General features: G+C 41.2%; 1 protein-coding gene across 1 annotated transcript in view; it reads right to left on the bottom strand.

The window, feature by feature from the left end:
- Positions 1 to 24,229, bottom strand: part of arap2 (ArfGAP with RhoGAP domain, ankyrin repeat and PH domain 2) — a 95,938-nt gene that overhangs the window by 15,153 nt on the left and 56,556 nt on the right. Inside the window, 10 exon segments of the mRNA XM_063900714.1 lie at positions 729 to 806; positions 2,052 to 2,199; positions 3,567 to 3,672; positions 4,324 to 4,536; positions 5,100 to 5,263; positions 6,117 to 6,180; positions 10,106 to 10,304; positions 10,840 to 10,942; positions 14,205 to 14,349; positions 22,589 to 22,714. Of these exon segments, the coding sequence (XP_063756784.1) occupies positions 729 to 806; positions 2,052 to 2,199; positions 3,567 to 3,672; positions 4,324 to 4,536; positions 5,100 to 5,263; positions 6,117 to 6,180; positions 10,106 to 10,304; positions 10,840 to 10,942; positions 14,205 to 14,349; positions 22,589 to 22,714 (1,346 nt within the window).

Below are 24,229 nucleotides of genomic sequence, written 5' to 3'. Positions count from 1 at the left end.
GGGCCAACAACCAATCAGAGCAGACTGGGCTTTGGTTTCAGACAGAGGGTGAAAAGAGGACCGTTCTGAACATCAAAGCATGTAAACATGTCACAGTAGAGGCACAGAATACAAATAAGAACCAGAAATGAGCATGATTGGGCCTCTTTGATGATGCAAAAATGTTAAATTGTCCCTAAAATAAGCGTATCCATTATCCCTACGGATAAATCATCCCCATGCTGACTTTTAATTACACTCTATGATTGTTCTTAATCAAAGAACAACTTTTTCTTCCATATTTTTTTTTTGTGTTTTGCTTAAAACCCACAAATGTGTATTCCATAACCAAAATGTTGTCCCTTTTTTTAACCTCTGACAGTTTTATAATAGCGATTTGCTTTCCACTGAGTAGCCCTCCTGACCCACAGCAGCAGACGTGTTCTGAAAGGTGGAGGGTGGGTGGGGGGAAGCAGAAAGGAGCGGGCAACAACAACAGCAGCAGCATGGGATTTAATTTTTCTCTCCAGTTACCTAAACCAAATGTTTTTCTCAGGCATAAAGTACCTGCCGTAAAAGGTTAACAGGAATAAAGCCCTTTTTTCCCTTGCATGCTCCCCTGACCCCCTATCCCCCAGAAACCTTGTTCAAATGCTTCCCAGAATTGAGAGGCCACGATGCATGCAGGCAAATCAATGAACATTCACACACAGACAGAACACCCGTGGGTGATTTCCATTTGTACTTACTGTGGTGTCCTTCTTGTCATTCCAGCGTGTGATGAAACTGTTCTCCCTCTCCATCTGTTGCACCCGCTCTTCATTGACCTGTTGGACACACACAGACGTGACTCCAAACTGAAGAAAAACACATTTTCTAAAAAGGTAGGATTTATTCCGTAAACCGAATAAATAGAAGACCGGATTCATCCAGCAGAAAGGCGACACAAGCAAATGTAGAATTGGGTCGTTCAGCTAACACTTCTAAAACTAATTTTTTGAAAAGGAAGTTGGCTGAGAGTGTTTGACACAGCTCAGCACCAAGTGAATACTTTTCTTCCACAAAGCCCCGTGCGGGGAATGATATTTTACATTCCAACTTTTTTTTTTTCTTCTTCTTCTTCACGCTATTATCATTTTCAGAGAACAATTTGCTTTGTTGGAGTTCCACGAATGGAAAACGAAGATTTGGAGGGAAGGAGAAAAAAAACTCATAGCGTGTGTGTGTGTTTAAGCCTGATAATAGGCCCCGTCGAAGACATCCAGCACATAACTGGAGCTTTAATTAGCGAGATGTCGTTTTATGTCGCAGTGTGTGTATTCACTGCTATCTGGGGCTCGTGATTGGTTGAGTTTAACGGCTATTTGTCATGCGAATGATGGCATCCCATAACCGATTTGAAAATGAATGCTCCTCCTGTAATGTCAGAACAAGAAGGAATCTGAGCGTTCTGTTGGGAATTAGCAGTCGCTCTGTGCTGCGTATCCCATAAGCCAGGCAGCTCTCCAAGGGTAACATTGATCCCACTCCCCACCCATAGCAAAGTGAGGCCAACTGCGGAGATTTGGCAGCAACAGTTTTGTTCCCCAGATGGTTGAAGTAAGAGAGTGTAAATAAAGTCACACATTTAAATATGGAATATAAAAATAAAAGACACCTGTCAAAGGATTTTATATAATATAAGAGCACATTTTGGGGATTATCATCACTATAAATGAAGAGAATGAGAAATCTACAGCATGAATTATACTAAATAATAACAGTAAATACAGTATAACTAAAACATATTTCATGACAGCTAAAAAAAAGCCATCATAAACAGTCAAAGCAAAAACATGATTTTATTTTCTAATATTTCTGCCATTAAATTGCTCCTGACAGCTTAATTCCAGGTGATGGGGTGGGGGGGGGTTACTTAAAAAAGATATACCATTACTGTACCAGATAACTGTGAAAATGTGTAATCAGTAACCTATTCCAAATGACATAAGTCACCCTCACCGTCTCCTCTCTTCATTAACACTATCCATGCTATGATATGACAAATATTTCCGTGTGTATTTCTGACGTACATTGAAGAGTGTGATGTAGTTGCTGATGAGGTCGTGCACGACGCTGGTTTCCTGAGGGGTTTGTCCCCGAGTCTGGAACAAGCAGGAGGAGAAGACAGAAGCCAGTTTTTTGCTCGGCATGTGGTTGAGGTGGGAACACTGCTGAATCCTGAAAGAGAAACGTGGTGAGAATAACCCAAATGTGCCTTCACACACACACACACCTGAACATCTCTGGCAGAATAACTCTCTAAATCTCCCGTGCCCACACACACACACACACACACACAGACACACACACAGACACACACACACACACACACACACACACACACACACACACACACACACACACACACACACACACAAACACACACACACACAGACACACGGAGAATTTAGAGAAATGTTAGGCCAACTTCAGCAAAGGGACAATTAAGCCGTCTCCAAACAATCTACATCATTAACATAATGCGGCTAAATCACTGCTATGCACCGCGGGTTTCTGGGGGAGCAAGGTGTAATGTGAGCATCATTGAATGAGACATCAAGCGAGCGTGGTGTTTGTATGGAAATGCAAACTAGAGGTGGAGGAAAAGGATTGCGGTGTAGGGCAGCAAAATACAGTGTGCTATGCTAGTAGCTTTAGCATCTTTTAGAAGTATCTGTAAATAAAGTCACAATATCCAAACGTAACATCCTGAAAAGACAGTTTGAATAAATTAAAAAGGCTGTATTTATGCCACTGGCTTTAACTGTGTTTGCTAATTGCCTGCGTTTCTAATAATGAGTCAGTCAAGCTGGAAAATGTCAATAAATGTTACCTGGAATTGGTTTGTTGCTGTAGTTCTGTTAAAGCACTTTACCAAATGGACTCTCTTTTCACCACACTTGTATAAACTCTGCACTCTAAATGTTGTGACCCATGATTGGCCTTGCAGAACCTCTCCACAGTGAATCCATCTAATTGGATATGTGTATTTTCTGTAAACACTGTCTCCTGTTTCTTTCAAACGTTCTTAACTCTCTTAAGACTTTGTTGCAACTTCAGTGTCTACTCATGTCTGACTCAGCATGTGCCTTTTCAGCTCGTCATTCGAAGGCCCTTAACTGCCCCTCACAGTAACGGCCCTCCAAGACTAAATCCGAGATCTGACTATGAAGCGTGCGACTTGATTGGTCAGAAGGCAAACACACGGCAGAGGGGAGAGCGGGTCATTAGCGGAGCAGGAGGGACAACAAGGCTAATCAGCAGGTGACACATAGCAACCCCGGGGCGGCTCGCAGTGCAGGACGTCTGAGTCCCTGCACTTGTTACGGTATGTCTGTGATGCAGGGAGGCAGACATGTAGAAGACAAGAGATATTTTCCAATTGTTCTTAATATTTTAATGTCCAAATGGATTTTTGAAAAAGTAGTTCTTTCTTTTTAATGAAGGAAGTGAGTGAGTGAGTGAGTGAGTGAGTGAGTGAGTGAGTGAGTGAGTGAGTGAGTGAGTGAGTGAGTGAGTGAGTGAGTGAGTGAGTGCGTGTGTACCTGTACAGATGTTGTAGCAAGGCCTCAAGGGTTGACCTGTTGATCTTTGGCAAACTCTCGATGAAAGTGGAGTACTTCTTTACTCTCTGCTTCTCCACCTTCTCATCTACAAGACAAACACAGAAGAGAACTACTGTGAAAGAAAGTCCAATATATACAAACGAATCCACATTTCTGATTGGTCAATTTGGACATTCATCAGTCTGCTCTTTTTGATATCAGACTGCTGCTAAGGACTATTTGCATATCAACATTAAGAACCTATATTTTTAATATGGCTTTTTAATGTGGGTTAACTTTCAATTCTCTCTGGCATCATTGTCCATGTTTTACTGTATTTTTTCTGTTTAGATTTTATTTATTTCTTCTCAGCTTCACTTCAAGGTCATTTCATTAGGATCACAGTCGATGTTTTAGATTGTTCTCTATTTATTTTAATATTGCTATGTTTTCTTGTTGTTCTGTAAAGCACGTGCTTTGTGCATGAAAGGTGCTATACAAATAAAGTGTATTATTATTATTATTATTATTATTAACTAGAACACGAACATTGACACTCAAACTAAATTAGGGTTTCAAGTGATTCTTCAACTCGAAAGCAAATTGAACCATTGTTTTTGAATACTGTAACGATACAAAGCATAAAACAAAGAATTGTTTCCAACAATACCATTTCCTAACTTCCATTTAACACATTTCTGATTTTTACACCACCCCAACAACCATGTGTCCCCTCCCCAAAAGACGGCCCACATACCCAGCGCTGACACCCAGTACGGATACAGCTCTTTGGTCAGCAGCGCGTCCTCAGCCGTGGATAAGAAGCTCTTCAGGGTGTCCGTCACATCCTCCAGCTGGTGCTCCTTCTCCCTGAGCTTCACATTACGGGCGTCTCGGGTGAACTCCTCCAGGAGCAGGGCCACGCGGCCAGGGTCCCCCGGCCTCTGGTAGACCCCCTCCTGGCACAAGCCTGGTCACATAGAAGTGAGAATAAAATTGGCTCATTACTTTATTTCTTTCACCATGTAATCACTGTCTACTGCAAATGGCTGTACAAACTATCTTTCTGTATAAATAAATGCAATTATAAAGGCAATAACCAGACGAAACGAATGCTAAGTAGTGGGATTTAATAACGTTGCATAAGCACATTTGAATCTAAATTGCAGGCAGAAGGACGCTGGTGCTGCGCAGTATGTTAACCTTCTGTACCACTTTACAATTTCAGACAGAGTTGACTTTTATGCCAATGCCTCATTACATTCATAGCACTAACTGTATAATGCAACAGTATAAGTGCACTTTTGAGTTTATCATGGAATAGATTTTGCGTAGTGAGAAGTTAGACTACATTTTCCACATTTCCAACAAGAAGAACTACTGTATGCTTAAAAGAGAGAGATGTCACAATATTAGAAAGTAGGAAATTCTCAGCACTGGATGAATCCGCCTCCACGGGGGAAACGTAATAAAAGTCATGAAGAAATATCATGGTTTTTACTTTTCTCTCCCTGTGAGTTTGAAGCCACTCACCATATTGGGTGACAAAAGCGATGCAACTGTCGACTATAATGGGGACGCCGTTTTTGGTCAGCTGTTGGTCGCTCAGCGCCTTGCCATCTGTGCCGGCAGCCAGCGTGATGGCCGAGTGCCACAGAGCAAAGTCCATCCTGTTGAAGCCGTGGATGTAAACTGTTCTGTTAACGAGAGAGAGAAAAGAGTATCACCATGCTATAAACTGTGCTGTTCGGCATTTATAAATACTATACCACTGTATATATTGTATCTATGTATTACTACTTATTATTAATTATGTATTGTAAGAAAACGTTCACATTTTACTATAACTTCTAATGTTTAGACAAATGTTATTATTATATTTTCTTTTATTGGACATTTTAAGTTTAACTTCATATTTTTGGATAAATATTATTATTCTATTTAATTTTATTTAATTTTAAATTTAACTTCCTTATTTTTGGATAAATATTATTATTCTATTTAATTTTACATAAAAGTTTATAAAAAATGTTTTTTTTTTATCTATTATGGAAATGTACTGTACCGGCATGCTTGTTTACATATTTTAAGTATTTTTATTTTATTGTTTTTACATTTTTATTACATTTCTTATCTTTATAAAAATATTTCCTTTTTATTGCACATTCATGCTTTATTTCATTTAAATCCCAAATGGAGCACAGTTTGATTTAACAACCAAAATAAAGTGCTTCTACAGTAAATGCATTGACAAACAAGCACGGGTTTCCCAAAAGGTTTCATCAAAAAGCACACAAACAAAAAGCAATTAACGCAGTAAGTTTGTGGCATTACTCTAAAAAGGAAGCGGTTGGCTTGTGTTACTCACCTTCTCTGTACCTAAAGGCACTGTAGCGAGACTTTTAATCACAGTGGATGGTTTCAGAAGGTAAAGTGCATTCGGACTAACAAGGCCGCAAAATCAAAGCGTACAGCGTTGCATTATGCATCGTGTCGTTGTATCACAGGTCCCAATTAGCCCAGCCTTTGTTCGTCAAAGCTTTTGCATACCTTCTTCCCTCCACCATCAGAAGGACTTGGATCTTGTCGTCCCCCTCCGTATGTGTGGAGACAGCTATTGGGGAATAGGACAACAAGTTGTGGAAAAAATGCAGCGTCTAAAAAATATGTACATTCACAAAGGGCGACTGCAAAGTATTGCGTTTAAGTTTGACATTTGCAGTTGTTCACTCTCCATCAAAAGCACAAGCGCCTTGAAGCTTACGCTGGGAAATGCATTCATTACCTCTTTACTGAAAGGACTCTTGAGCAGGCATTTACTTGTTAAGTCAGCCCCTGCCCATAGGAGTGCATTTGTCTTGATATACCTGGCTTTTATTCTTTCTTACAAATGTGCTGACTTACTATACAGCGGGAGAAAAACCAATTGAACAGTATGGTTGTGGATTGTTTCCAATGGCAGTTAAAGAAGAACTATGATGCTTTTTCAGAGTTTCCTCTTTCCTGTACTGTGTTTTATAGGTTTTTGTGCCCCGGATGAAATGCCTCCATTGGACTCCTGGATGTCACTATGTAACCTTGCACTTCTAACAGCTAGCGGTCTACCACATTGTACGTGACAGGCTAAGGGGGTTTAAGCAGTTAAGTAATCACAACCGAGCCGGCCAGATAACAAAACAGAGCAGACTGTGCTCTGGTTTCAGACAGACGGTGAAAAGAGGTGCTGCAGCACAGGCAGTATGAGACAAATAAAGAGGTTTCTGAACATTAAATCATGAAGACATGTCCCAGGAGAGGACCGAAACACAAATATGAACCTGAAAATGAGAGCAATAAAGATGAAAGATGAAAGATTCAACTTTATTGTCATTGCACAGAGTACAAGTACTAGGACAACGAAATGCGGTCTCTGCATTTGACCCATCCTAGTGTTAGGAGCAGTGGGCTGCCATTATGTACGGCGCCCGGGGAGCAGTGTAGGTAACCAGTGTCTTGCTCAGGGACACCACGGTGGCACTTGGTCTTTCGGGGACTTGAACTGGTGACCTTCCAGTTCCCAGGCCAAGCCCCTATGGACTTCGCCACCACCGCCCAATATGGCCCCTTTAACAGCATTTCCTTGTTTCAATGGGAATCATTGGTTTAGTATTGGTATAGCTAACTTACTAAATAGGGTAGAAGCAGCGTCAAATGTCAAGCTTTCTATAAAAGCGGTCAGTTTGCAACTAAATAAGTTTGCAGTAGGAAAGAAAATGAAAAAACTGAATTGCTGCCATTCTTCTTCTTTTTACCATACTAGTGCAAAGATAGAGGAAAAACTGGGCTGAGGGACATGAAAAATCTACTATAATCGCTTCTGTGAGTTCAAGCAGCTGCTTGGATCAAGGCAACAAGCACACAGAACACATAAAAAAAAGATATGAGCCATGCAGTTCACTCACAAATCTCCAAGCAACAACATCTGGCACTTTCATCTTACTCAAGCTCCCACTGGTTGTGCTCAAATAATAGATACAAGGAACATCTATTGACAGTATTTGTGTACGTGTTCTATGATAAAGGGATAATTAAACTGCTGTTTTATTATCGACACCTGATATATCTTTTTTTCCACCCAACAATTTATCTGGGAATTGGAAAATAATCGATAATGAAATCTGTCTCTTTGAAATCAATTCCTTTTAAATGTTTAGCTTCAAGTCATTTGTATGTTCAGTGAAACAGCGAAAAACAATAATCCCCAAAAGTCTCTCTGTGAACAAATTTGCTTTTTGTTCTCTTTGGCAGACATTCAAGGGCAGCGTATTCCAATCTGTTCTGAGAGAAACAAGCGGGGGAACTTCAGAGATTGATATTGACTGGAGAGAGGTTTATTAACAGTGTTATCAGGTAAATGCAAAACACTTGTCATGGTTGTTTGAACAAACACAAAGCAATCCTCTTTTATCCATCGTACAGCGCAGCGGGATGTTTTTTTTATTACTTAATATGTTTGTGTGATAAGGAACTGCGGCCTTGTTTTTCGCCATGGTTTTTACTGGGCGTCTTGGTAAGAGATTTGTAGGGTGTTTTCCCCTCCTAAATCAGACAGATTCAGACGGCTGGTGCATTTTTCCAGTAGCAGCAAGTCTTCTTTATTCTCAAAGGTCCTATTTTGCCACTTTTCCACTAAACCAGTTCAAGATCTGTCTTGTGCTTTTCTGGTTCTACTCTGCCCTTGCGTTTCCACCGCTCACAGCCCGAGTGGAGCTGCGTCATGACGTAACTGTTACGTACGTGCCTTCTCATGACCCACACGGCACGAAAATCCCTCGCATCGACGACAACAACAGTGGCGGATGGTTTCTAAGCGCTGCTCGTGTTGCTTATTCGAGCCCACCTGGAAAGAGAAGGACCACTTCTTCAAAATAATCTACTAATCGTAGTTCCTCGTTGTGTGTGTTGCTAAACAAAAACTTGCAGCACTTTGTTGTTGTTGATCAAGTTAATCCCGCCCCCGCCGGTGACGTAAGCGAGACGTATTTGGTTCTTGGATGTTGCGGGCAGCCCAGCTAAGATCTGGTTTTTGGTGCTTAGAGCCGGGCCCCGCTGCGGTGGAAACACGAAGAACCCGATCTTTTATCAGGCTCTAACCCAGAACCGTCTCCGGAACGGGACCTGATAATACAACAAACCCAGTTTGCATCCCAGCCAAAGCTGTTACCATCAGTGGTTCGTCTGCATGGAAGGAAATCTCCAAGGAACACAGCTGGCTTGGAGGCAGTTTATGGAGCCAATGGTATTTGGGGGGCGATAGCGAGTTTGGTAACATTTTGTGATAAAAACCAAGTCCGACCGGTATTAGTTATTTGAGGCTGATATTTGCTTTTAAATGTAACACAAACAACGTTTTCGTGAAAGATCTAAGGAGGAGGACAGTGAAAATGAATGACTGAAACTCTTTAGTAGGTTTTGAGAAAAGGATCATAACTGTCAGCCTGAAGAACCATAAACCAGGGAAACAGACTGTATGTCCCCTGCTGCATGCTGGGAAACATGTAGTGATTTTAATTGAAAAGTGTATTTATTAAATCCCTCACTGCTACCTTTCATGTGGTGGTGTCAGTGTGGAGAGAATAACAGTTAATCCCATGTCACAGACAGTGATTCCTAAAGGGATCCTTTCAATGCTTCAGAAGCATCTTTACCCCCCCCCCCCACACCCCCGACAAAACACAGTCCCTTCTGGCATTGCTTCGGCTGTGACAAATATGGTTGAAGAAAAGCCGGGAATCAAAATGAGCACCGCTGCAGTTCTTTATCCCGCCCAAGGTGAGGATACGGGGCGGCCCTTCACGCAATTTGCTCCACGTCGAGCCGTAAATGGATTAAAAAAAGGATCCATTGATTCTCTCTCCCCCCCCCCCCTCCCTCCTTCTGTTCGCGCATCGATCAATCTGCCAAAGTATGTGTGAACTTTTGAGTATTCCCCCCGTGACTTGTAGCTCTCGCTCCACTGACTATGCTTTCAACAGCTGCTGTTTGCCGGTAGAGACGTTGGCGAAAATGAATGTGAGCGGGCAACCATCATACCTTTATTATTCCGGATATTTATTGTGCTGAACGGAATTGAAGTCCTGTTTCCAAAATGCATTTATCGACCGGTCAGGGACATCGGAAACGTATTTTTTGGCTGATGCTTGATGGCCAATTGTGTTAAATTGACCTTTAAGGACCTCATACTAATAAAACATTATTACACTCCTGCAGGGTTGGGAGTTTAATTTAAAATGAATACAATTAAATAAATGAAATGTAGTCAATAACATAATCCAAGTATTAGATTTTTCAAATGGTTTGGTTGCTTTTTCGCTACTTTTTTATTACAAATGAAAAGAAAAACGCTCTTTCATTATTTTTTTGTACCATGGAGGTGAGCTTACTTGTTCTTATTCGTTAACATGTGCTTGCCTATATGCTACTCTACTAATCCTACTGTTACCCTTTGCCTGTCTTTGTCCTACTGAAAGCATCAAAAATCAAAATGCTAATTAGCTTACTGAGCTCCTGTAGCTGTTTGAGCTGAAGCATTTCCTCCTTTTCTTCTTCTTCTCCCGAGCTGAAGTGCAGTGCCGAGCCTTCCAGGACGAACCAGCCCACCCTCCAGTGGTAGAGGTCGTGGCCCTCTTTGTAGTGCAGTCTGCCAATCAGCTCGCCCTCCCTCTGCACCAGCCCCTCCACTTTAGACGGGACGAAGCACTGGCGAGTGACAAACGGAGAACAAATTAGGGAACTTTTCTGAATCTTTTTCTACTGTGGCGTATCACCTCGAGACAGAAAAACAGAACATATGCAGGCTTGTCAAAATAAACCTTTGCTCAAGTTTCCGCTCCCTGGTTGAATTATTTTTGCATATCTCCTGCTCGGTCTGGCCGCTGTTGTGTGATTCAAATTGAAATACGGAGGTGAGAAAGTCCTGAACACAGATGGAGAGACATATGGACTAATGCGGCTATACCTCCCACTATCTTTGACTGTGTTGCCTGGTTTTAGAGAGAAAAAAAGGGAGTAGGGGACATATTTGCAGAGGGTGTTGTTATGACATCCTGTCAGCATGTGGGGGAGGGGGTAGTAAGACCACTTGTCTTACTGAAAGAAGCACAGAGGCTCACTAAGGACAAGAATGCAAAGGAAGAGTGTAATGTACTTCTGCTGCACATTCCCATAGTTTTGTAACCTTAGGTGGAAATAGGATGTGTGTGTTTGTGTGTGAGCGGTATGCAAAGTGTGTCACCTTTGTTAGCGCCTGGATCCAGTCATGCTGTGTTTCCTGTGTTTCCGCACCGACAATCAGCACCCGCTCCGTCTGCAGGTACAGATCCACGGTAAACACAGCCCTGCCAGAGACACGCGGTTAGATACGTGGAATTTAAAAGTGTCCTCGAAAGTACTCGAAATCTGAACAGCTTATTGTCTGTGTGATGCATTTCCATCAAACTAAATATGAAATGTATGCTTGTAAGTCCTGTTCATGTGCACAACATTAAAAGCATATAATACTGTTTAAACAGAAGAGAAGACAAAGGCAACAACAACCGTTGTTTTTGTCAATTAGGACAATTATTTTTACATATTTAAAGATACTGTTGACTGAATTTATGCAGGTGTAATAATCTCCAACCCTTAATGTCTGCCCTGGGTTGTCACTATTTAAAAACGAATGATTTAAGATGTGTTTAATGATATGTTTCTAAAATTGAAATTAAAAGTAAAACAAAGATTTGGAATAAAATAAATGTTATCTTTTTCAAACAGATGATAGGAGTTGAAGAGAAAGCCTCCTCTGATTAAAATAAATAAAATGAAGTGCATGTATTTTGCCGTGAAGCTGTCACGAATATGCTCTTGTAAATGTGTATTCGGGCGTATACACACACCGACTATATGATCCTTGAACATGCACACACTCATTCATCCACAAACACTTGCAGGCTAAATCGATGCTGTTGGAAGCAAAAAAGCAGCTATTAATCTCTGTTGGTCTTTCTGCTCCTGTCGTCTCCGCCTCTGTGTGTGTGTGTGTGTGTGTGTGTGTGTGTGTGTGTGTGTGTGTGTGTGTGTAGGTACACAGGTTAGAGTGTCAGTATCTTAATGGCAGCCAGGCAGTGGCCTCGTTTCTATTGGTGCACTGCGGCGAGGGAGGCTCTAAATGCTACGGCGATGGGTGTTTAAGGCGGCGTGTCATGGGGGGTCACGGCAGCGCTCAGTCGCTCTCTTCTCAGGCGTGTCAGGGGAACAGGCTAGACACGGGTGTTTGTGTGACCTCGTGTGACCCCCTCCCCTACCCTCACCCTCTTCTACCTCCTACCTCCCCCACCCGACAGGTGTGCAGGCGCTTGTTAAAGGGAGTCCCGCTGGGAGAGCTAAGCATGGGGTGGTGGAGGGGGGTGTGGCGAAGTGCTGGGCAAATGGTACGGTAGAGACGGGAGGAGGAGACGAACGGATGAAAGATGAACGCTGCATTATGGGAATCCCACAGGGAGGGGAGTGGCAGGGGAGAACAGCGAGATAGAAGCAGAAAGAAAGAAAGGTGTTGAAACAAAAACGTGCATGGAACTGGAGATAAGAGAGAAATGTCCTCAAACAGGAAACGCTCTTATACTGTGTACAGTTGTACATAACTTGTGTTTCTGAACATGTCTCGTATACTGGGTGCTATATATCTTTGAATTACCTGTTTTTCTTTCCTTCTCAATATGCTACAGGCACACAAGAAGCACTCTATTACCTGTGTACAATCTATTCAATGAAAGGACAATCATTTGGAGACCTATAAATAAAAGGAAACTTAGACTGACCTCAAGCCATGGGATTAATTTAAGGTCTTTATCTGAGTTTTTATACAGACTTTCAATTCAGTTGCTCCATTAAACGGAGCTGAAAGTAAATATAGGCTTAGGTGATTCACAGGAGAAGTTTATCTGCTGATGTTTAGTGCACCTTAGTGAGTGAGTTTGAAAATGGAACTTTTCCATGTGGAGTAATTTGATGCACCTGTGGTTTGAACAGGCATAGAGTTATCCATATGTATTTTCGTAGCCTTTTATTTTCTCCGTAAGTCTTTCGTGTGCTCTGAGAAAGTCTTAATTCCCCCAACCCCCATATACAGTATCTAACCCATCTCCCTGGCAGAGGAAGCACCTGAGCCCCCTCTAAAAGTCTATTTAAAAAGCAGCTTGTTCTCATGGTGTGTGAGAGAGAAAAACAGAAGTGCAAAAAATACAAAAAGAAGGTAGAAAAAAGGTTTGTCGAAGGTCAGAAGTAACTTCTTGTTGAAAACCTCGACTTATCACCAGCCAACATACCCCCTTTGCATTAAATCCTTAGGAGTGGGTTTGTAATATTAATAGGACTTTAGGAGAAGTACAGTACATGTAATTCCCGGTGTCCTCTGCCACGGTGAAATTACCCAAACGCTGTGCTTTAATGAAAGCGACACCTACAGACTCCTGCGGCGCGGCGATAGGCTGCCGGTAAGGAGTGTGTCATCTGCATACATTAATATTCATGAGCGGCAGACAGTCAAGAGGTTGAGGCGTCCCCGCTCGGCATGCTGGGAACGCTGGAGAAGTTGCAGAAGTGAGAGGGAGTGAGGCAGAGTTTAATCTAGTGAAACGCACAGCCATTATGAGCGCCGGCGACGGAGAAGTAATAGCATTTCTGGGGGCGACGCCGTGACCTGTAACTGGCATGTACGCTAAAAATGGCGCACTGTCGCTTTAAAGCAGTGTTGTTATAGTAACCTATCATGGCACCAGCTCTTTAAAGGTCACAGTTTTAGCTGGCCAGATGTGTTCCTAATGGCTGTGTAAATAACATTTATACAAATAAAAGCATTGTGTGCTTTTCATAACATCTGCTGCCGTCATTAAGGGCCTGGCTCGTGCTTTAAATCACACAAACGAACACACACACACACACACACACACACACACACACACACACATACAGCGATGTGAGAGAGAGAGAGGGTGTGTTTCTTTTCTCAGTGTGTTTCCAGAAGAAATAAAAGAAAAGTTGTGTTGTAAGAGCAACTTTTTTTTTTTTTTAACTGAATCATAATGCAAGGAAGCGATTGGGGGAGGCGTAACGGTGTAAAGTGAACGGAGGGAGGGCAGTTAAAGCGCCGCCGTTCGCCCCGCATCCCCGCTAAAGTAAACAGGAAATATAGCCATCATAAAGCCGTGATAGGTTCTGTTAAATTGAATAATGTTCAACTTTAAGATTATGCTAATGAGGCAGATGACGAGGGAGAGGAAGTGTGTGTGAAGCCGTGTGTGTTTACATGGCTCCGTGTTTATGTTAATATATCAAATACAAGTGCGATGGTGTAATACAAGCAAATAAAAGAACCTTTAAAAAGGTCTTTGTGTATGGATGGCGTGTGAAGCAGGTAGAATTATGAATATATCATGTAATTTACCACTTAATGCACAGGATTTAGATCTAAGTCTAAGTCTAAATCAAACCATTTAATCCTTTAAACAAACAAATATGTGAATAAAAATACAACAACTTATCTTACTTCAAAAGTTTCCAGAAAGGTATTAGAGGTACAAGGGTTTTCGGATATGATATGTGCATAGTGTGTGTTCTCACCCGGCTCCAGTCATTGTCTCCGTGTTGCTGACAGCCAGGCTCACCACCTCAGACACGTCCACCCTGCCGATGGCCGACGGGCTTCTCTCGCTCTCGTAGTAACTCAAGAAGCCGCCTTCCAATGTGCACCAACGACGCGCCATGTCTGAAAAATATACACATTCATGTAGGGAAAATAAACATTCAGATACGTTTAAGAAAAAGCCTGGGCGTTATTTTTGCATGAACGTCAACTCCTCACTTAGATTTATGCTTCCAGACCTTCCAGAGAGAATTTAATATGGGCTTTTATTGTGAAAGGTTAGATAATTTATGATGGGCTTTTATTGTGAAAGGTAAGATAATTTATGATGGGCTTTTATTTTGAAAGGTAAGATCATTTACGATGGGCTTTTACTTTGAAAGGTTAACCAATAAGAAATGAGGCCAATGTGGGAAATGGTTGTTGCTGTGTTCATGCTTGGATGGACTACAAATCCGTTTGGCATCACTACATTTTTGCTAGGTGTAAACAGCTCATGCGCAAAGCATCCTGGTATATGTAGGTTATGTATGAACGCAGCTTTCTCCATTAAAATTCTGGGCAATTTGTTTTTTCATTGGATTACATTTATCGTCAACTGTGTGGACATCCAGATGAAAGGCTCCAGATAACATAGAAATAGGAGATAGTTGGAGAAGATACTCTCTCGGATCACTGATATGATATGATGCATATTTCCAATATATGTCGCCATTTGCATACTGATACATTTATGAAATTGGCCATTGTTTCAAGTCAGAGAAATATATTAATTATATCCTGCAATGCAAATGATTCGTTTGTGAACAATAAGCACCATTCCAGCCCTATTTATCACAGCTTAGCATTCGGCTTTCACACATGATGGATAAATTGTGATGTGACACTGTCATAGGCCTCTACGTTTCTTCTTCTAAAGACTGCAGATAACGCTAAAACCAGCTCACACCTGAAACAACGCTGGAAAGAATGTCAAAACATAACTGGCAGACTGTGGTCTTTATTTCCAAATGAACAAAAGACATCTAGGCATGGAGACAAGAGCACAAACATCTCATTGTTGAAGATGAGGAGACTTAATTCTGTCCCTTCCATATTCTTTCCATTAGAGGACATATTAGTCGAGATGTAAACTGTATGTGCGGTAAGTCACTCTAAGTATCGAGCAGATTTCAATCAACAGACATGCTCTCAGTGGAAAAGGCTGGGAAACACACAACATTGTCTTCCGTGACTGTCTGACTGTGCTATTTACATAGCCAATGAGCATGAAGTTCATGAAAACATACCTAATTTTGGATTTTCAAAGTCACTGTGCCATCTGCTTTTGTGTTCGCAAACACACACACACACACACACACACACACATACACGTACCCCCTGTCGCTCGCAACCAAAGTTTCCCACTGTATTCATCTCATGAATATGTTAATTGTGCATTTCTCTGCCAAATGTGTGTGATGTTTCTGAAGCAACAGATATAGTTCCAATAAAAAAAAGAGGATGTGATAAGCATAGGAAAGGAGAATGTCAGTTTCGCACTATTCACCCCTGCTCTGCCTCTCTGTGTGACTCTTTCAGACTTTCTCTTTGTCTTTTTCCCATCTCGGATAAACAATCTGGACACAAACAGCTTTAAAACTGACTGAATTACTAATATGTTGTTGCTTACTGTGGCATTTAGAGAAATACTGTTGTTCTGACCTTACTTCGTGTAATTCCACCAGCTGAAGAATTGTCTGTATCTCAAATCAACCGTGCGTGAAACCGTTTTGCACGTGCGTGATGAACAAGAAAGAAAAAGAGTCTGGTATTTAACATTATTATCAACCCAATCTGTCTGACAGAACCCACCGTTTTTCTTGGTTGGAATTGTTTCACTTCCCTTTTCAAATGTGTCCAATTGTTTTCGTAGAAAATGTCATGTCCATCATTTTCCTACACGTGTTACTCCAGAACTTTTCGTACAATAATTTGCATTTTTGCCTTCCTTCCCTCTGTACCTCTGCTAATGTGGTAATTACTGAGTCATTTTATTTGTACAATCTGAAACCCTCACACAATCACGTTCTAAGAGGCTCGATTCCCTCACTGAAGTCAATTGCTTTCATAGGCTGTTAAGAAAAAACGTAATGCCATTGATTTTTTAGAAGTGTGGTTTGAAAATGGTTCCTGTGGCTGGAGAGATCATTTATTGGTTCATTTACGGGAAGGTGCAAACCAGGGGTAATTATCCTGTGAGCCCTTACATACACATCACATCACGAGATCATTTTAGGGGTAGAAAAGACAAAAAAACACTTTATTGAAAACATAGTTGTTCTGTCGGTAGCTTGGTCAAGAGTTTTGGTTCAAACCAACATATGTCGCTATCCGACAAATTTTCCAGTTGTTCATTAATATCCTAAAGTAATTCATGTTCTCCAGAGGAAGAACCATAACGATGGTGATAGTACCCTGACTCTTCATGGAGCTACACCAGCAGGTAAACTTTTCACTTCTCTAATGAAATTTCCTCTTACCTACAAATAAGATTGGAACCAATTTTGGTAAAGCCATTCATGTCCCACAGAGGATGAATCCTAAAGACTTGTTGGAACAGCTGACTTTTCCTCTAGTGTTTCACATTTGTGGTGTTGACTTGTCTGATATATTCTTATTGCCTGATTTTCAAGTCTAGCACCATTGAGTCAGAATCCAGTATTTGCAATATTTAGGTTTATTAAACAGTGTGGTTTTCTTTACAAAGGGTATTCTGCCCAAGGACAGTAGTTTCTAAACCTTGCTCATAAGGTAGAAATACAATGTATTCATATTTTGCTTTTCCTGTGAATTACTGGAAAACTTTACCTCTTTCTTAAATTATGAATACAAATAATAACAATTTTTTATCAAACACAGTTTTAATCAACATGTCAAGCAAAACACATCCAGTGACAAGCAATTGCAGAAGACATGGCTTTGTCTCGATTGTCCTCAAAATCCCAAAATATTAATAGATCCAATTTAATGTTGGCACATGTGGCATCCGTTTCATATCTCCTTGAACTAAGTCAGACAAAATCTGCAGAAAATAAACTCCAAGGAGAGAAATCCCATTGTGAATCCGAAAAGCAAATTGCTCCGGGACCCTTGGTCCAGAAAATGTGGACACATGAATGAGCTCACTACACGACCAACTTGTTTTTTGAATATCCTAATAATGGCCAGCACACCCACATGAGCAGATGCCCGCATAAGGCTGAGGACACAGAAGGCGGTGAAAGGAGAGGGATTAAAGGGAGGCCATAAGGTGTTGGGAGACTAAAAATGTTTGACAAATGTAATTTCCGATACAGTTATCTCTCTTGTGTCTTGGAATTGTGATTTAATATGAAGGATTTGGGAGTAGACAGAGACGCTATGATGACAGGATTAAGACATTTTCAATGGAGGCCTGAAGGTTAAAGGATATCTCCAAGCAGGCAGGAAGAAGGAACAAGATAGAGCATGTACCACTGGTGTGGCTGCCACTTCCATCATGTCTTGTTTGTAAATGTGGAATATCTGCAGTGAGTTTCACTCGGTTGAAAGCAACTATTATTCAGCTTTGTTGGGATTTGTGGCACAAGTTATTTCTTAACAGAGCATTGAATGCCTTTGAATGCCTTCAGGATATTCCTGCAGGAAACTGGCTTTATCAAAGACCTGCACATCACCGAAGCGCACGCATCCTTCTTTGTTTGTGGTGCAGCATTTCCTTAGCGGTGGGACACCACTAGCTTCTGCACAAGTATCTGAGCAATGTGGGGAACAATAGTCCTTGATTTACAATCAAGCAGCTGCGTCCATTGCCAGCTGTTCCACACACACAGCAATGGCCCAGCGGCCCAGCCGTTCTCCGCGGGAGTCCGCAACCAGCCGCCAGAGACAACGCTAGCGGAAGCCAACCGTGGTATGTGCCTCCACCAGCTAAATTGGGCCAATTAGCTTCTTCGCCAAGAGTGCTCCCTGCATTGCATTTTCCCGTGGAAGTGTGGAACCTTCTTCTGCTTTTTCTTTCCTCGTCTCTGACTAAGACAATTTGTAAAATGTGCTAAATGCTTCACGCATGCGAGATGAGCAGGTTGAGTAGAATAATCAAGTCATCAATGTGGCAATTAAACCGCCTTATTGTTCACTGACTGAATGGCCCAAGTTACAGAAAAACATATTTACTCAAAAGCTTTCACTCGGATTGTGTTCCCAGTTGTATTATTAACTCTGCTGCTACAGATTTACCCAATGTGTCGCTAAACTTTTTTGATTTACATTGCACAGATACCCTTTTTCAGTATGCATCGAAAAAGCCGCAGAATCACCCTCTTCCCTCCCTCGCTCGCTCTCCCACCTATCCCCCTACCGCCAATCTTCCGCCTATCTCGCCATCAGACTAAAATATCTGCGATGAAGACATCTGCTGGACAGCTTGTCAGAGGGGCTGGAAATGGAAATTGAGAAACTGAAGGGATCTGAACGATATGTCTGTGCCAGAATTACAGCCCACTTCATTACCGTGAGGAATGGACAGATATGGCATTAGATAAGGGAAAAAAAACACTATCTGCCATGTATTTCTGGCCTGAGCCACAGCACTACTAGCTCATTTAGGCAAGCAGAGGCACACCAAAAGCATAATAGATTAAGACAAATTGTTTAAACAGGCTTTGTGAGCTCCTCATAAAATGCACAACAAAATAACACAAATCTGACTGCTTTGAATTTCTGATAATTAAACATCCTTTGACGGAAGATTTTTTAGCAAAAGGAGTATTTGGTTTACTATCCAAAAGCGGCTTTGTAGATGCAAGTAATTGAATGTTCATATGGGCTCAGATTTGTGTCCTTAATAAAGCTGTTAACAAAATTCTACTAAATTCTCTCCTCTCCACAACCCCCCTTTCTTTGCTGTTCCGTCTCTGGCAGTCGGGAGTTACTGTTGCAGGCATAAAAAACAGAGCGCAGCTGATGAGGAGAAGACCAAACTAATCAGAAATTAGGGCTGCCATTTCCCTGCTGCCACTCACCATTCCAGACAGTAACTGCCGACTGGCTCTGTTTTTCCTCCCAAGACTCATGAGCGCGCACACACACGCTTGCAAACACACAAAGCATGCACACACTCTTTAATGTGAAAGAAGCATGAGTCACTTTTGTACCCGTTAAGGGGCGAGACTTCATTTACGCTAGAATCAACTGCGTAAACCTAATATGGAGCGGAGCTCAAGCGAGCAGCAAACAGCTATTAGAGTGGTGCCACGCTGGAGAGTAAACCAGTCCAACCTTGATTCCGGCACAAATAACACAACATTGTTTCTGTAATCCTAATCTATATTCCCAGCGGCATTTCAGTGCTTTATTCCATTATGGTGGACTGGCACAATCATCCCCCATGCCACCTCAGTCAAGGCCATTACCAAAATTGTTTGCCAAATTAATAAATGTCGTTCTCTCGATTTAAATCCATTTACTGGAAGCCAATTGGAGATGTTTCCAGACAAAAAGTTTAACATGCTGTGGCAGAGTGCTTTTTATTAAGCCCAGAGCACCACCTATAAATTATTAAGAACACGGGTGTATCCATAGAACAGCTCACCATTAGAACGGGAGCGAAAGGCATCTTGGAGTAGATTCAAAAATACCTCATCGCTCCGTGCTCATAAAGTCCTGACAAGGCTTCTTCGTGACTCGAGAAGTTTGAGCGCATTGAGTTCTCAAGCCAACCGCGTTGAATTTTTCAGCAGCTAAAGCGCCATCAAAGCCCAAAAGCCAAACTTTGTACGGCTTTTCATAATAGATGACATAACGGGTTGTTTACCGGACGGAATATTAACAGCACTTATCTGGGTGGAGACCACTCTGGAATAACGATGTGTCTGTAAGTGGTACAAAATGGACCAGGATAAGATGACGACCTGTAGTGTTAGTCCATCTCAAGCAGCTTGTCATGTTGTCGAGACAGCAAAATACACTCTGTCAAAGCAATGTTGTTTCTATTAATACTTTTAACATGGAAAAGACTAATGCTTGTTTAAAAATATCAAATATGGATACAAAAACTACTTGTAATTGATGCAGATAATAATGACCCAACTCTGCCCTCCCTCTTAACCCTACAAGGAACCTGTGTTTATTTTTGCTCTTTGTTTGGGTTTCACAACTTCACCGTTTCTTTTAGTTAGCTCTAACTGTTACCATTAAAGTTATTTCCAGACATAGCACACAGAAAAAGACGATTGTATTGTCCACCGTTCAGCACGGAACAGAATGTACAAAAGGCTCTGGCAGGGGGCTCGTTAACAAGCCAATTTATCACCATAGCAACTCCTTCCATGCAGCCGACACTCTCCCCAGTCTGGCGCTACACTATGAAAGGACTTAAACAAAGTAAAGCTTACCTGTTGTGTTAGTAAAACTGATACATCGATCGTCATGGGGTAATGCTGGGATCATTTAGGATGTCACACTCATTGCCTGCTTGTTTTTACCCACCAGCTATTGCTAAAGAGCCTTCAATAATAAAGAAGAGACGTATGATTGAACGTCAGTTTACATGTCATTGTGCCGACTGCTAAATACCACATTCTTGAATCTTGAGTGTATTCCCTCATTACAGATTTGCACTTGTATTGCTTTGTTTGACCACGTTAGCAATGAGTATTTCTTTCCATTTTTAGACCACACACACCCACACAAGAACATGTTCCGTCTTGGCAGACAGATAAATAAATAAAGAAAATAACGATGTGTATCTGACGCCTGAGGCATTCATTATAGTTCTAAAAACCCTAAGCAAGTCTGTGTCCTGATCCGACACCCGATATTGGTGAACACTACAGAAGCCAGCTATAACCTTCAGTAAACATTTAGCAAAAGAACCTGATATTTCTTCAAGATCTGGAAATCAAAACAAAGGTAAAATAACAGTTCATTATTAAATGTCAGTAATGGATTTAGACCTTTCAACCCCTGCCGTTTTATTAATGCAACTTTGAAAAGCAGAATTCCATGTATTCCATAACACAACATTTATACAGAATAAAAGTCTAAGGTTTAGCAGGTTTATTCTGGTTGAAAGTATGTGTGTAGGCAGTTGAAGGCCAACGTGTCTTTATCTGCTTCAATATTTGATCATTATAAATTGCCCAAATGTTCATTTAGATTTAAGAAAAAAGGTTCAGCAAGCTTTAGAAATACAGGATAGACTTTTCAAAAAGTGTCTTTTTTCTAAAAGGTAAGCCATTGTTTGAAGCCACAAAGGATTTTTAAAAAAATTCCTAACCAGTTTAATCATTTGGCCTCAGACATCATTGGAGCGAGGCAACCGTACTCTCAGATCTCAGCATTTATGAGCACAATATTGTCATAACCAACCGAATTGATGTCCTACAACTTCGACATCAAGACCCAAATTGCAGCACATTGGAATTATCCTTCAACAAATGTAATGTAAATGAATTCCATCTTGAAATAATGAGAATTTCAATAGACATTGGTGAAAAATTCCCCCCCCGTGTTTCCTCTAAGGGGCAATTTCCCAGACCTCAGCCCTGTTCATTAGCAACATGTACATCCACCAATGAGAGCGAAGCATGTGGGGGTGGATGGGAAATGGAGATGGATGTCTTGCCCAGGACGTAGGAGATTACGCTCATCCACTGGCAGGTAGCTGCAATCTGCCACCCCCACCCGGAAACCTTCATTCCCTACATTTGTCCTGCATTCCTCAACCTTCTAAATAACCTCCATCCCCAAGGGGAGCATCCAAAGCCTGCTCCCTCTCCTAATTACCCATGGGCCCGAGCAACGCTCCAGCTGTTTGGAGAAGTGGGACCATTGCGGAGCAGGAGGTGCAGCAGCAGCTGAGGAGTTTGGGTGTGAAATGGAGCCTGATTAAAAGTTGCCTTGGAAGACAAAGTGAAGAGAATTCAGAAGTTTTAGCGTTAGTATCTCTCAGGTGGGTTTGAACCAACTTATTTTATTCATTTTCATCCACATTTTTTTCCTACCTGACCCTAATTTACCTCGAACCGTAGAGCGTTCACTGCAGGGTCGTCTGAGAACATCTTCCCCGTCTGACAAGTATTCCCGAGGACGGATGCGGAACGAATGTGAAAGACACATCCATTGATCGTTTTGACTGGACTGTTTAGTGTTCGGATTAAACGATTGGCAGTTTGACAGCTGACAGACTGACACTGATTGATCGCTCAGCGCTTAACTGGAGTAGACCTCTGACAAACACGCAGTTTAAACTGCTTACAAATGGATTGATGGATTGATTGGCCTTGCCGGAGGTTTTGCAAATAAAATGTTTGGGATTTTTTTTTTTTTAAACGCTCACCATCTCTTCCGCGTCGGTCCAACGTCGACTTGGAAGCGCCGGTGGAGATGTAGAGGAAACCATCCATGAAGAGGGAGGCTTCGGAAAGGGAGGCACTCTCGGACCACTGCTCAAGGACGGGGAAATCTACAATGAAGGGCGAAACACAGCAGATGAGCAAGGGAATGGTTTCGGTGACCGTGCGACATTCTGATTCTTTATATGCAATTTTTGCACATTTCTATTTTCCCATGCAGCTGTAGTACTCGAATATGAGTTTTAAATATCATCCTGGCTTTACTTGACCCACAAAATCATTGAATAGCGTCCAATAAAACCGATTATAATGGGACAATTCCAGAGAACGGTTAAGTGGTTCTTAATGGTTCAAGGAAATCCTCGCAACACTTGATTTAAATCCATCATTTAAAAAACCTATTGGGTGATGTGAAAAATTCATCATCACAAAACTGAAACCAGGGTTTTCGTTATAAATGTATTATGATAAAGCCTAGACTAAAGGGCTCCCTTATGTATGAATCTTAAATACAAAAACAGGAAGGTCTGGTTTATAGGACATGATATTATCGCACTGTTAATGTGAGCTTCCTTCAAAACATAGCATGACACATTCTCTCACAATCATCAGTTTTTTGTATAATATTGTTGGCAAACATTGTATTTGAAATGTTTTCACATCAGGATACCTCTCATCCCACATGTGATCGAATTTAAGAGTGTTGTTTGTGTGAAATCCCTCAAAAAGATCTAATCTAAGTGTCCTTAAGCAACACACTGGAAAGTACTCCCTGTCAGAAAAGCTGAACTATTATCTATTTATCCGAAGAAAAAGAGCTTAAAACACGATGATACTGTGTATTCTGTCACATGGTCATCTAAATACAAAGGTAAGATGTTCTTAAGGCACACGTACTGTATCTTTAACAAAAATAGTTCCATGTTCTTTTCATCTTCGTCCATTTAAATGAGATGCCTTCCTGCCTCATTTTCCTCTCAACTCCCTCTTCATCCTTTTTTCTTGCTAGCTTCAACACTCCCCACATTCAACCTTATCGTTCTCAAATTCAATTAGCTTCAATTCTGAGGTTCAATTTTCTGCCCGAGCCTTGGCAATATCTTACAGATCTTATCTTCCCTACCTCCAGCTCTCTCATCAAGAAAGGTAAAATAACTTTAATTGAAACTAGTTTAAATTGAAGCAGCATTTCCATCCTTTAACCGACACAACTCATAGGCCTGCTATCTGCATTCTATATGTGGAACGTGTCAAACTAATTTAATGTGTCCACATGCACACTAATTATCTTTGAATAACAGTTGTATTAATTGCTTACAGAAAAGGTCGTCTGATGTTATCAGATCTTTAATGCAATGGAGGAGTCAAATATATATTTTCCATTAATAGAAGTTATCTTTCTTTTCATAAAATGTGTTTTTATTGCTATTTACTATCTTAACCAAAGTCCTTCCAGTTTTGTTAAGAAGGAAGAAAAGACAAGTTCAATGAAAATTAGGTAAAGAGGTAACAACATGAAACTCCAAAGTATGGTTTACATTTTTCACATCTTTCATTATTTGAAAGGTAATTGTTTTTCAAAGCTAAGTGAAACATAGCTTGTGTGTTTTGTTAAAAGCGACCTC

Source organism: Eleginops maclovinus, chromosome 14 (assembly GCF_036324505.1).
Source record: "Eleginops maclovinus isolate JMC-PN-2008 ecotype Puerto Natales chromosome 14, JC_Emac_rtc_rv5, whole genome shotgun sequence".
Lineage (NCBI taxonomy): Eukaryota > Metazoa > Chordata > Actinopteri > Perciformes > Eleginopidae > Eleginops > Eleginops maclovinus.
The sequence above is the reverse complement of the archived record's forward strand: the minus strand, read 5'-3'. Positions and strand labels throughout refer to the sequence as shown.